Here is a 15,000-nt window from a genome sequence, read left to right as displayed (position 1 = left end):
CTCTCTCCTTATCTCCCCTCTCTCCTCTCCTCCTCGGTGCTGCCCTGCAGCCTCCCTCCCCTACCAATAAAGACCTTTCCTAAAAAAAAAAAAAAAAAAAAAAGATATACTTTGTGTAAAAATAAAGTGTAAAGGAGGGGGAGGCATTCTCAGAGACCAGGAATGGGCGATAGTTCGGGCCTGTGTGTAGGTGCTGTGCCAGGGCATGTGGCCACCTGAGATTTGAAACCTGATCTAGTTGCCCCCCATCAGTTTCTTTAGCCTGGGGTGCCTGACTTTTTTGGCCCTGTCTTGGCTTTTGGCTCTTCACCTGCACTATCTCTGTCACCACCGTGAGAAGCTGCATAGCCCTGGAAGATCCTAGCACGAGAATTAAGGGGGGAAAGAGGAAATGAGAGCTGCTTTGGGAAGTGAGTGGGGTTTCTATGCCTTCCTGCCTCTCCAGTGACCCACCCAAACCTCAGCTGGAGAAGGTGAGGCGGATCCACTCAGCCAGGCTTTCAGTGTTCCTTATGTCCCCAAGCTCCGGTTCCTCTGTAGAAAGCGTATGTCTGTTTGGCTCAGTATCACTTGTAAAAGGGCCCAAAGCTGAGGGGGCTCTTAATTCAAGTGATCTGAAGGAAGGAGGGCCCTCAGTGTGTACCTCTAAATAGCCGTACTCACTGTAAGTACGGCTATTTAGAGGTACACACCCTCCCTTACCTCCCTCTTTTACTTCCCCTTCCTCATCATCAGACTATAAACAAGTGTTTTTGGTCCATTCAGTCTGCTGTGACAGAATACCATACACTGGGTGAATTATAAACACCAGAAATTTATACCCTGTAGTTCCAGAGGCCAAGAAGTCCAAGACCAAGGCGCCAGCAGACTCAGTGTGTGCCTGAGGACCCTTGTGGCAACGCCTCCTCGCTGTCTTCACATACTAGAGGGATGAACAGGCTCCCTTAGGTCTCTTTTACCAGGGCACTAATACTATTTATGAGGGCTCCACCCCCATGACCTCGTCACCTCCCAAAGGCCCACCTCTTAATACCATCACATGGGATATAGGATTTCAACATATAAATTTCAGAGCCACACAAACTTTGCAACCATAGCAACAAGTTTTAGGAGAAGGATGTGTTCCGCCCATGCTAGCAAGGAAGGAAAGTTTACTCTCAGCCTGGGTGGGTCATACACGCAGAATGATCGCTCTGACCACCAGTTAATAAATGCCCACTGGTCTGAAGGAAATGATTAGCATTCTATAGAGACTGGACGTTCTGTCTGGCCCCAGGGTTAAAGCTCCAAACAACAGCCCTGTTGTTTCTCCCTCACACTTACATGCTGGACATTTTGCACCTCTTTATATGTTTGGGCTCTTTATTCACAGACATAACGGTCACATATTTCTTGTCCTAAATTTGAGGTTTTTCCCCTCCACCCTCACTGCCTTACAGGTACATTCGTTAAAACTTGCCCTTGAAGGCGTGGAAAAGGAAAGGGATTTCTACTTTGGGAAGTTGAGAGAGATCGAGCTACTCTGCCAAGAACATGGGCAGGAGAATGATGACCTCGTGCAGCGAGTAATGGACGTGCTCTATGCTTCAGAAGAACACGTAAGTGTGAGCAGCCCTGGACTCCCATTCTAAAACGATCGACATGCCTTAGATACTTCCCCGGGTCCTCAGTGAGGATTACAGCTCAGCTAAGTGCATTTGATATTCCCAGAGTAATAAGCATCATTATCATCACGATCCATCCACCCATGCCTGTGGGACATGCATTCATAAATTAATCTGGGAAGAGCTGGGTGGAATATTTTGCCAGAGAATAGTACACTTACGATGATTATGCAGCCAAATCTCAAATGGTTTTCAGTTCCCTGAGCAAATAAGCAGTCAGAACTTATATATGGATTCTTCTTTCTTCATGAAAGATTGGAGTGTGGTTAAAGGAGAAAATAATCTAGATGCTTTTCTCATCCCCCTAAGCCCCACAACTGTCTGTTTTTATTTCATAGCTGGTTGTCTTGGTTACTCATTGCCAGGACAGACTAGAACTGTGGGACGGCCCTTTACTGAAAATCCCTGTAGAAGGCCTCCTTGGTGGGTGCACCTGCCGCCAGAATTGCTGCTCACAAGTGCTGAGAGAGTCCCCAGATGCGGCTCTGTCAGGGTGATAAGAAGCGGGGGAGGAACAGAGTCTTGTGAAGCAAGGAAGGGAAGGGGCAGGATAAATAGCAGAGATGGAGACCAGGCGCACCAGGCCAGGAGGGAGGGGCCCGGCGGCCAGGCAGGAGCAGGAGCCGGACGGGGCTTCACCTTCCAGAGTGAACTAGGGAAGGCAGGGACAAGGGGCTGGGCTGTGGAGCCTTTCCTCTGGCTGGGTTGAACGCTGTGCAGGCTCTCTGGTGGAGTCCCTGTGTCTGGATATTCCCACGGAATGTTGCCAGCCCTCAGCAGGCTTACTTTGCCTTATTCCAGCCGAATACCAGGCAAGTGTTTACTCTCCTTATGACTCACAATTCTGCACTGAAATTCTCCCGAACTGTAAAGAACCACGTCTGGGGTTTGGGAGCTTTCCACCACTTTTTTTTATTTACCCCAGATTTCTTTTTTTAAACTTCTTTCTTGGTTATCAGTAGCTCTGAATGTAGATTTTGAAGTCCTGGGACTCCACCTAATTAGACCCCAGGGGCCGTGATGGCTGCACACAGTACCATTCTCCATATTTCCATATCTGTTGGAAAATCAGAGGCTGACTTGCAGCGTGTCTGTGACCCCCAGATTGGCATGTGTATGACGTTCCTGGTGTGCAGAGCGCTAAAGTCTTTCAAGCACTGGATGAGTCAGGGTGATGCTCTTCATTCGCTTGGTCAAGGCTAAGTCAGATGAGGTCAACACAGTAGTGTGCTGTCTGTGATGATGCCGGCTGGCGGGGTAGTCGCTGGTGTGCCGTGTTGAATCTTCTTCCCTGCACTTCCAGCATGAGGGAAAACCTTGATTCTAACCTTGAGCCAGATTTTATAGTAAGAGGGAGTCCTTGTGCAGAAGTACTGTCACTGGACAGGGGACTCCAGGCGGGGAGTCAGCGTGGTCTGCTGCCTGACTAAGGGCAGGCAGCCCCCTTGGGCAGGAGCTTTTGCCTCCTCGTTGTGTCTTTAGGGGATCTAGCTAGATGACCACACTCAAGCTCTGTTCTACCATTCCCATCACCACCACCCCCACACACCTAGTATCACCTTGCTGCTGTCTAGATTGAGAGAGCTTTGCTTGTGGTGAACGGCAACTAAAATGCAGACTCCCCAGGGAGAATTAATGCTTTAAAACCTTCTTAGTCATTAAGACTGAATAATGAGTTATAGCAGTTCCCTTCCTGGGACACCTGTGATGGGACTTGAGGGGAAAAAGCCTAGAGTTTTATGTGTATTAGATTATTAGCTCCTTTAATGCTCTTGAGAATCCTATTAGATAGATGTTGTTTTATCCCATTGTACAGATGAGAGAAGCTAAGGCAGTGGAGAGGTTAAATGCCTTCCCCAAGTATAATTTGCATTTGAACTCTAAAGTCTGAACCCTAAATTCATGCTTTCTCCCTTCTCCAAGTCTGAGCTACCTTCCGATGAGATCATGACAGCAATAATGGAAGTGAGCACTTAGCATGTACTGGGTATTACAGTCACCCCTGCCTACATTTCTGACCTAACTCCATCCCTGCAGGGGTGGGCGCTGTTACTTATCTACATTCTCAAGATGAAACTACTTGTCCTACATCTCATGGTTAATAAGCTCCAGCACTAGGATTGGAACCCAGGTTTATCTAACTCAGGAGCCGCAGATCTTAAGGACTTTGTTCCCTCCCTCTTGGCATACTGGGTGCCATGAAACAAGGAGAAAATAAAGGTTATGCTCCTTAGGGAAAAACCTCAAGCTCTACTATCTGCTTGATAGTCTTCAGTTGAACATACCTTGTGTGTGGAAAAAGGAAGTAATCAAATTCCTAACTGGATTTTCTCCAAATAACTCCCCTGAGAGAAAGAGAGAGCGAGAGACCATTTAAGTATATGCTAAGGCATATCCAAAATCCAAGAAGAGAACTGCTTAGGGGATGCAGACAATTAGAATCTGGAAAAGAAAGAGCCTTGACTCAAAACTACATGTGTGGGTTACCAGAACAAAATCTTCAAATGAATTGCTGGCTTAATTTTTCTAGTTCCAGGATATTTTTTTTATTGCAACTTTGCATCTGGAAAACTCCCACAGAGGCACGTCAGGCTGTACTGAGTTTCCTACAGAGAATAAGCTGTTTGATCTAGAATATGCCAGGTGTCCTTATTTAGAATACGACAAGACCCATTTTTTTTTAACCTTGGTTTTTGTGCAGAAAGAAAGAGAAGACTGCAGTGTGCCTGGACGCTGTGCTGGGTGCTTTCCGTATGCGGCGTGCGCGCGCGACTCTGCTGAAGAGGCCCGGGAGCAGCTAGCCTGCTCTGCTTTCTGCTTCCCCCGCTAAGGTTCAAGGACTCATCCTAGATATCGTAAAGCCTTCAAGCGTTTGCCTTTCTCCCTGTGCATAATGAATCTTGTTTCTCTGGCAGCCTCCCAGAAGCACCGCCAGGTTCCACCACTGGGGGAGTGAGCTTTGCTAACGTGTGGCCTGCCAACCCCTTTGTGCTGTGCTGGGTGCTTACAAGGCCACCATACCCCTGCTTCCAGCTCTGGGAGTCCTTTGTTTGCCTCACCATGCTTGACCCTGATGCTGTGTCCTATTTTCAGGCCATTCCCACACCTGGCTGGCGGGTAGGGTTGCACCTATGTGCAGGTGCAGTGCAATGTCTGGGAAGAAATGTCAGCACTTTGTCCATGATGCTGTTGGTACAGCTGCGTGCAGAGGTCCGAGATGGCAGAGATGTGTGGTTGTCTGTCTTTCCCCAAGTCTTCCTGGAGGTGGGAGGCTGGGTCACCCTTGTTCTTCAGTTAAACAGTTTGGATGATTGGTCTCTGATTCCTAAAGTCAGGCCATCCTGGACTCTAGTGTTTGGAAGATGTGAAAATCCAGATTGGAGTTTTAGTAGGGAAGTCAACAGAGGGGATTCAATTCCCAGTTATAGAACTGTAACGGGAGTTTCCAGAGATCTTTATCATTTTCATTCTGCTTTCCCTTAGTACTTTGCATCTTAACTTAGGGCCACAGGTGTCTGGGCTTAGTCCCTGGCTCCCCGCTGCCTTTGGAGTCTGTCAGCTGAGCTGCACCAGCTCCTAAGCAGTTGTTTCCTGAGGTACTGGCTGTCTTGAGAGCCACTGTTCAAATGGCCTAAAACTATTTCTCCTTCAACCAACACTTTTTGGGCATGAACTGTGTTTCTGTCACTGGACTAAGCTAGGTATATAGAAAAAAACACAAGCGCTCCCCATTCCCCCCAGAAGAGCTCACAGTCCCAGTGAGGGAGACAGACAGGGACATGACTAACTGGAATATGTGTCAGATTATGATAAATGTGATAATGGAGACATAAGTAAACGTGTGTGGGGAGCAGATAAAAACAGCCTGGAGGCCCCAGCAGAGACTTCCCAGGGAAGGTGGCATTTGAGCCGGGTGTTGACGGGCACTGGGAATAATGAATGACAGGAGTTACAGAACTAAGAGGGCTTTGCAGGAGAGGAAACAGCGTGAACAAAGCAGAGAGGAAAGCACAGCTGCCGCAGCCGGTGGGAGTGGCGGGAGATGAAGCTGTGCACTGCCGCCTCCCACGGCCTGCCGGCCAGGAACAGGGTGCCACGGGGGCTACCCGAGGTCCCTCCTACCCCTCCTCCCAACCCTCCTCTGTCCCCGTTCCCTCCCACCGTGGCCAAGGGCCTTCGTCAATACCGTCCTCCAACTTGCTTCCCTTCCCAATGATTATAAGAAGGATAATTCTAACACAGTCGCTCATAGCTAGACATTTAGAAAGATGTGACGGATTGATATGCATATATTAGAATTAATTGACACTCTACTACAATAGCCCCTACTTGGTGTGGGTTTCACCTGGCCTCGTACTTATTCATGGGATAAAGTTCTTCACTCTCCTGTGGGGGGGTAAGAAAAAGACTTTTTTTTTCTTTTTTGTGAGCCTACGGTAGCCTGAGTTGGGAGCTCTCAGCTGTGATATGTAATATCTCAGAATTACAGCTTTGTGCAGTGGCAGTATCGTAGCCAATGAAGTTTATCCGAGGCTCAATTATTGCTAATTGAAAACTTTTCCCAGTACCCCATCATGACTTGAAAATGTCTCAGAATTACAGGTGTGTTCTGTCAGACTTTCAGACTGCCTTAATTTGCACCCCAAGCATTGGCAAGCCATTGATAATCTGGAAAGTTTGCTCTTTAGGCTACTGTCGCCCAGAAAGAGTGTTGTGAGGCCCACAGTTCCTGCGGAGGTCTGACATTACCAGTGGCAATATCTTGTGACTGGGATGTCAGCCCAGTGTGTGCTGGCAGCTGCACTTGGCCAGGGAGAGCTCATAGACAAGGAGAGCGAACCCACTGCCTCACTGCACATGTTTGGAAAGGCAGCCTGGCCTTGTAGGTTCCTGGTCCTATAGCTTGTTACAGACTCAACCATTACTTGACTCAAACTACAGCTAACTCCATTATCCCTCAGTTAACTCCCAGTTGTGATGTCAGCAAATAAGATTTTCTATAAAATGTAAAACAGACTCTCATTTCTGAGATCTTTCCAGCAGTCCAACAACATGCACAAAAACAATTATGTAGGAAAGTGTACTTGAGAGCAGCTGAAGTTGGAGTGATACAATACGGAGGTCAGCACACTAGCATGTGAGAGTTAAGATAATGCATAAAACAACATAACTCACCCACGGGGGGCTAGGAGTCTGGTGGGAGGCAGCAGTGTATCCACCCAGCAGGAACACACGTGGGGCTGTGGCCCCTGACCAAACCAAGAACCAAGGATGCAAAGGTTGGAGAAAGGAGCCATGAATTCAGGGCAGAGGCGGTGAGAGAGGCTCCAGGGAGGAGTGGTATTTTCATAATTTAGAGGAGCATGTGGCAGCTGGGAGTGCCCGCTCCAGCTTTTCTTGAAACTCCCATAAGCATTGTTTTATTATCCATCCCCAGATGAGAGGAGAGCCAGGACTGAGGGAGGCCACTGTCTGTCTCCTGTCTGGCCCTGGCCCAGCAAGAGATACTCCCTGTCCCCAGGAGAGGGGGCATTCCTGCTACTAGTGGAGATCCTAAGTCTCTGAGCTGAAAGGACCACCCTCGCGTGTGCCAGGGAAAGGGCAGAGCTGCTTGCAGATGAGGCCACCAAGAGTGCAGCCGCAGCCATGCCTAGGGCAGCCTAGAGGGACAGGAGGAAGGAGGGGCGCAGGGCTCTGGGTCCCCTAAGATCAGAGAGCACCTGTAGTTCAGGAATCTGGGAGTGCCCAGGTCAGAGCATGCATGATGTGGTCAGAGCAGGGGCTGGGCCTTAACCTTCCAGAGGAGGAGCAGGTCAGGTGGTGACCACAGAGGTGGTCATAGGCATAGGAAAGCTCACATTTACTACAGAATGTGCATGTTGGCACACAGCCAGCAAGGGACAGCACCAGATTTGATCCCAGTCTTCACTATGACGTCACAGAAAGGGTTCCTTTTCTTAAAATTATTTTTGCTTCTAGAATGTGTTTTAAAGAGAATTATAAGAGGGGCTTTACCTAACAAATGCAATCAGTGTAACCTGGTTTCTTGTACCCTCAATAAATCCCCAACAATAAAAAAAAAAATCAAAAAAAAAAAAGAGTTCTTCCACTAAGAAATAATGATCACGGCTCACATTAATATTTATTACATGCTCACTTAATAACTCCTCTGTTGGAGTCAGTGAAACCATTGATTCACTGATTGATGACACACATTAGAAACTCTGTTAATGGGTATTCTTGTCCCCAGTTTTATGGATAAGAAAACTAAGGCCCTGAGCAGTTAAGTCACATGCCCAAATTCACACAGCTTGTAAATGGCAGAACCCGGTTGTGGACTCCAGAGCCATGCTTATAACCTTGACTTTATACTGCCTCTCAGAAAGGAAGCAAGGAGTGGCCTTGGCTGGTGGTCTGATCGTCTCAGCCATCCACTCCTGAATCCAGTGTGATTCTTCCTCTCAGCACGACACAGGTTGGGTCATACAGTAAGCAGGGTGTGGCCCCGAGGGCATCAAGGCCCTATTCCTGACTCCAGTATCCTAGCAATCCAGTGGGGGAGGCCAGAAGGTTCAAGACAAACAAGATTCCCAGTTAGTTTCATAGCAGGAGGAGGGAGAGAAGTAATTCTGGCTTCTGAGATGACAGAACCAGCTGTGAATTGGCTGTCAACAGGTTCATCCTAGGCTTTCGGGAGTAGGACCCAAGGGCAGGGTGGACGTGGGCAGTCAAGCGTGAGAGGACATGAGCACCTCCAGCACCCTCACCTGACCACGTCATAGAGGCCCTGCACCCTGACAGAGGGGCAGTGAGCTCATACGGATTAGCTGTGCTCCTCTGCTTGAGTAAGAAAGAGCAGATTATTATTTGTGAGGTCAGAATATGAAAGAATTTGCAGATGTGGCTGACCGAGGCTGAGGCCCCCTGGGTCTGTGTCCATGGTGTGCTTCACTGGTTTAGGCACAGGAGTAAACGGGACATTTGGTGCCAAGTAGAGGAACACCTCACCCCAGTCAAAAAGCAGAAAGTAGCCAAAAGGCCTCAGTGCCCTAAATAGATGTCCCCAGCTCCCCGACCCTCCTTGTTGGAAGGGGCTGCCTTGCCCAGGGTGGTCCCTGAACTGTGTGGCTGAAATGCTTCCCTTACCCTGGAAACACTAACAAGTATTTCTGTGGCCTCTAAGCCTACACGAGATTCCTAACAGGTTATAACTAAGGGTCTCCTTCAGGCAGACACTGCCAGGCAAGAAGAAAGACAGTGGAGGAGGGGATAGGAAATGGGGCGTCAGGTCATCAGTACAGGGGTGACCACCTGACTTCCCTCGGGGGCTGGGGGTACCATTTACATCACTGAGCTTCACCCGTGGTTGTCATGACATCCTTGCATCATTGTGTTTGGTTTAAACTTTTATAGAGGGTAGGAAAGTACATGACGTAGAAAGATGTCTGTTAAACAGAAGAGAAGTTTGGCTTAAGGCCTGACAACTGTGCTAAGATGATTTGTTCTTTGATGGCTCAGGGAAGCTAAGGTGTCTGTGTGTGTGTCGGCCCCTGGGAGGCCGGGGACATTTGCGTGGCAAGTTGTGCCCGAGCCTGGTGCTCTCCACAGTCCTAAGATGCCATGCGGGCGGTGCTCATGGGCTGGGACGCCACAGGGCCTCGAACTCAGTGAGTTATGTCAGCTGAAACTTCTCCCCTGCCCCCGCAGGAGGGCCACACGGAAGAGCCAGAAGCAGAGGAGCAGGTCCACGAGCAGCAGCTCCAGCAGCAGGAAGAGTACTGACCCCTCCCGGCAGCTCTTGACACTCTCTTGTGCATGGGAACGTTTCTTCTGGAGAATTGGAACATGTGTGGCCTCAAGCTCGACAGAAACCAGTTGTTCCCAATTGGCCGTTACCATCAGCACACTGTGCATCCGCCAGCCACCGCACCCGGTTCCCATTTCCTTTGCCAAGATGTATTCACAGGTGGCCATCCTGGCCACCTTCCCGAGAGATCGTAGGGTCACATCCATTCAACTTCACCACTTGGCTGCTTGAGATTGGTTCTGCTCTTTCCTTATTTCTTTCCAGAACTACTCCCCCCCCACAACCCCCAACACTGCTACCCTCTCCCCCTCTTTTTATCCTGGTGTGAAACAATGGTAATTTGATCTATGGTATTTATATTGGCATTTCTCAACCCAGTGTCACTAGATGTCACATGCATTTGTGGTGCTTTGATGTTTGCAAGTCTAACCTCTGAACGTAATTTGGTCAAATAATTAATTGGAACAAAGGGAAACAGATACTTGATATGAAAGCCATAGACAGTGACTTGTGTTGTGGGGGAAAACGTAGGGTCAGTCTTTCCCTCTGCTCACAACACTAAAGGGAAAAAAAATGGATTCAGAGCTAGGAATTCAGGGCCCAGTAATGTTGATACATCAGCATGTTAGACAACCACACAGTATGTTGTTACTTTTGAAAGACATTCGCTCAAGGAAAACACCATCTCAGCTTTACCCTCTCACCATGTGCCCCTGTCCCCCTCCCCTTCCCATATTCTCATGCTATTTTCTTTCTCAGGGTCCTCTTTGGTGGGCAGCCACTCTCCCCAAGAAGTTGTCATCACTTATCTGCAGTCCAAAGGGGGTCTGGGTAGGTGCAGATCTTCCTGCCTTGTCTCTCTTCCTCCTGGGGGTTTCAGCCCCCACACTGTCATTCACACTAGGCACTCCTACTAGAAGATAGCTTCGGGGTTTGCATCTTGGGGCTGCAGGGCTCTGTGCTGTGCTGCACACTTGGTAGAAGGCTGGAAGTGAAGACTCTTCATAGGAGCATAATTCCAAGGGAGAATCATGGCTCTGCAGTCTGGTGTTGACACTGAAATCACAGCACAGGAAAAGCGATGACACCCAGTATCTTCCAGATTAAGGAATTTCCCCTCTTTGACACAAGGGCCCTCCTTGTCATTGATCTTTGATAAACCATGGCAATTCATAGAGAAAACATTAATGAATTAAAAGCATTCCTTATTTTTTTAACTAATATTTGCACATTTTCTTAGTCTCTTTCCAAACCTTTGCCTTTTTCTTCTTCTCCTGTACCAGATGGTATCCCTTCCTGGGTCATTCATTGCACTTGGTTTCTAACTGGTTACTGTCACTTGTTATTTGACTTAGCAGGTGCAACAAAAGCAAGAAGCAATTGTGCCCCACCCCACTTTCCGCTCAACTGAAAAGCTTAAAATAAATTTCTGAATTATGGATCATAAAGCTTTGAAAGTTCCTTATTAATTGATGAAATACTAATTCTAAATTCTGGCATTGAAGCTTTTCACCAAAAGAAGTCTTTCCAAAATAAATCTCTTGCAGCAAAGTGGTATTTATTAAGTTTTACGTGGAAAAGATGGCTTGTATTTTTGAGATTATTACAACACACTGTGCGGAATTGGACAGACGTTCCATGGTGTTCGGTTTCCCTTTCTTCTCTCTCCTGCTCACTCTGCATTACAGCGGCAGCTCATTTCTCTAAGGCTTCACAGCCTGGCTCTCGGCAGTGACGTCCTCCCACTCCTGGTCACAGGTAGTGGCTGTGCTATACACAGCATCATATTTAACGGTGTGTTGCCCTCCTGAGCCTATTGTACTCACGGATTTTCCTTTTTTAAAATAGCTCTTGTAAAGCGATCACAATAAATAAGTCCAGGCCAATGAAACTTGAGTGGTTTCTAGGCCATTCTTTGCCTGCTCTAGACATCACAGTCATACCCAGGGCTGGGTCGATCGTGACCAGATTCTGTTCGTGTGGATGACATTCCATGAATGGGGTAAGCAAGGAGTCAAGATCATGTCTTCTCTAGGATCTACTTCATACTGTTAGAAGTTGCATACGCCTCCCCGATGACTTGCTGGAACCACTCTGTCTCTCTCCAACTCCCCGACCTTTGGGGAGAACTTTCCCTGGTCACCATACTCCATTCTCCTTCCTGAAGGCTTGGGCAGACTATTCACTTATTTAGAGAAGAGCTATATGTTCCTCTTTCTGTCCCCATCTTACACATCATCTTTTGTGCTATACTCCAGGGGATGTCACAGATGCTTTGGAGGAATCTTTAACAACTGAGTCTCTGAGTCAGTCCTCTTGTGCTCTGTGCAGACCACCACTCATTCCCCATGGATGGGAGGATCCCATCCTTTTCTCATCTCGGCATTCAGGGCACACTGTCCTCTGTGCCCTGGTCATGTGTCACTAGGCTGGGCTGAGAAGTATCCCTGGGTGTGTGCTCTGCTCCTCCCTCTCAGGAAGCCCAATTTCACCCTTCGTCCCCCCTCACGCCAACTGTTGGCTGGTTATAGCATTTCCACTGCTACCATCAGATAGGAAGTGATCGAAGCAGGGGGCAAAGAGAAAGCCCATGTTTATTCTAAGCAGAAAGGCAGGAAAAAGAAAAAAACAATCTGTTGACCGAGAGAAGTAAACTCCAGAAGGGAACCAAGAATTCCTTCCCTGGTGAGTATTTCCATTATTCCGTTAAGGTTTATTATGCATTCAGATTACTTTTACTAAATAGTACACCATAAAGCTTTTGTTATATATTAAATGTAAACTGAAAGGAATGTAAACATATGTATTGTTAATTATAAATATAGATAAGTAATGACATAATAGATGAAAAAGTCTTATTCAGATGTATCACATTCATTTTACATTACCCACCTATTGTTGCATGGTAGAATAGTATTTTGTCTCTGAATATGTGAATAACTTGACTTGCGTTGACCTTTTTACATATTTAATAAAAAAAGCATATGTTAAAATCGGCCTGGATTTATAGATTCTATGCTAAAACTTCCCATTACAGTGAACATGTGAACATGAATAGATTTGTGTGAATTCACACATCTGCCCACGTTTTATTATGCTTTATGCAGGGAGAGGGGGTGTCTCTGTTTTTATCAGTGGCAAATGTTTAACAGAAATTGTAGATCAGTATTTGATATCAAATGTAGCAGCTGTGACACCTTTTAAAAGTTTACCAAAGAAATAATAAAAATAAAACATTCCCTTGGGAAACATTCACTTGTGAGCAAACAAAATGCTAGCTCGTGCAAGTCCAGCCGACTCCATCTGGAGGAGGCAGTGAGGGATAAATAGGATCCTGGGAGAAGCAGGCAGATGTTTCTAAGTACGGCTTTGTAAACAGAATGACCTGATTGGCAAAAGCTCTTCTAAGAAGTGTGCTTCACCCCCTTGTTTGTTGACTTTAAATGGTGATGATTTATCAACATGAGCTATAAATGGAATACAAAACTTAACAGGCACAGAAATAGGTGAAAAAAGAAACTTACTTAAACTGGGCGGGTGAACCAGCTGAGGAGACCTCAGAGCAGGTAACAACAGTGGGACCAAGGCGTCACCGGCAGGGTGCCAACCTCCCCTAAACTGCTTTCAAGCGCCACCTACAGGCCAGTTCTGTTTCTCTACTGTCTCCTGGCAACTATTTTCCATTTACTTGCCTTTAGGCACTTTGTTATTAAGATAAGAGAGAAAATAGCAAAAGATAAAGACACTACCTTCTTCTCCCCCTACATTCACCACCATAGCCACCACCCCGCCCCAGTGCCTTTGTGAAGTCTTCAAGCCATCGCCTGCGTTATCAAGTCTCATACTCAAAACACTTGGGTTGCCCATTGAAGTCACCTTGGGCCTACACCTAGGGCTTTAAACATGAGATCCTACACTTAGACATTTTTGTACAAATAGCCAAAAATACATGTTATTCATTTTGAAAGTGGACTGGTGGACTCTAGTAGACCTGTCACTGATGATTCAAACATAGTGAAATAACATGGTTGTTCTATTAAATCCGACATCATCTCTAAAAACGCAGTATGTTGTTCCTGGCATTTTGGCGAGGCTCATGAATCCAGAGGTCTCACCCCCTCCAAAAGTTAATAAAATTCCACTAAATTTGAGTTATAAAATGCCAGTTCTCGAGAATTACACACACACACCCTTAGTTTCTGACCTCTTCTTCCTTTTAACAGCTAGAACACGACTGATCATTAGTAGGCTGCTATCATTAGTAAAGTTTTACTGACCCTATTTCTCAGGAGTGAAGAAATGCTGGCAATCAGCTGGATCAGAGCTCCCTGAATGTCTAGCAACTTCTCTTTGGCTGAACTGGGCACTAATAAAAGCTGTTCTCCATTCATGAGAAGAACTCTGGCTTTATTTGCCTCAAAGGAAACCAGTGCTGAAAAGAAAGTCCAACAATCCCAGGAGGACCCTCCCATACCACCAGGACTCAGCTCACGAGACTGCCCAAGGGCAGACACACCCACCCTGGGCCAAGTTCTGACCCAGACCTCAGGTCTTGCACAAACTAGGCACGTTCAGAAGGTGGGTTTGCCGAGGCTGTGCTTGCCTCTGGGGTTTAGGAGGCAGGCCCAGCTGAAGTTGATTTGTTGTAATGCCTTTCATTCCACTAAAGAAAAAAATATTAAAACTTTGTAGCTTGCCAAGTTTTAATTTCTTAAATGGGTTTCTTGTGGGATTTAGTAACACTTTTATCAAGACTGGGGGTAAATTAAGTGTTTTAAAAGGGTAATGACATTATTAATGTGCCTTCGAATTTATGATTGTCAGGGGGAACCAGCTTAATACCTAAATATGTTCTTTCCCAGAGAATAAAAGTGAATTACCCCTTACCTTCTGGGTAACCAGCATCTCTCATACTGGTGCCCTGTGGCGTCTTTAGTTCTTGAAGGTCATCTGTATAAAATAAAAATTTTAAAGATATGTTTATCTTATTCACTAAAATGTTTTGGTCAGCTTAAATGAAATTAGAATTAGTTTCTAGAAATGAGAAAGTAATGAATGAAAAGTTCTCATAAATGCATTTGGCATCTTATTCTGATCCAAATTCCCAGCTTACTACTAAAGTTGTTCTCTTCCAATCTGGTATATTTATTAGATGGCTAAAGTGTAACGTCCTACTAATGAACTAGGTTTTTACCAGCTTGAAAGATTTTTAAGAAAAAGACCACAGAAAATCAATGTAACGTTAGGCTTTTTCTAGGCTCCACATTGTCAAGGTAGGCTCAAGAGGCACTGTGTCCTGTGATGATTTGAAGTTAAAAAAAAAAAAAATGCAGGGAAAGAAAATAAGAATTTTACCTCAGAACATTTTCAGTTCTTTCTTGAGAATGATTTTGAAATATCATAAAATGTTGCTCAGTCATACATAACACATCATTACCACAGCATCTAAGGTTTTGCTTAGTTTTACTTTATTAAAAATTTGGATAACATTTACTTCAGGATGAGAAATATCTTTTTTTTTTTTTTTTT

The 15,000-nt window shown here is 46.1% G+C and overlaps 1 protein-coding gene and 1 pseudogene across 1 annotated transcript in view; both read left to right on the top strand.

Moving 5' to 3' along the window:
- Positions 1-12,464, top strand: part of MAPRE2 (microtubule associated protein RP/EB family member 2) — a 94,860-nt gene extending 82,396 nt beyond the window's left edge. Inside the window, exons 5-6 of the mRNA XM_003784743.3 lie at positions 1,440-1,598; positions 9,372-12,464. Coding sequence (XP_003784791.1) covers positions 1,440-1,598; positions 9,372-9,446 — 234 coding nt within the window. The 3' untranslated portion in view covers positions 9,447-12,464. The remainder of the gene's footprint in view (positions 1-1,439; positions 1,599-9,371) is intronic.
- On the top strand, positions 6,152-6,282 carry LOC111723539 (annotated as a pseudogene).
- Positions 12,465-15,000: the final 2,536 nt, after the last annotated feature.

Source organism: Otolemur garnettii, unplaced genomic scaffold (assembly GCF_000181295.1).
Source record: "Otolemur garnettii isolate 467f Iridium unplaced genomic scaffold, OtoGar3 scaffold00012, whole genome shotgun sequence".
In the NCBI taxonomy this organism is placed as follows: Eukaryota; Metazoa; Chordata; class Mammalia; order Primates; family Galagidae; genus Otolemur; species Otolemur garnettii.
This window is presented reverse-complemented; position numbering and strand designations above follow the sequence as displayed.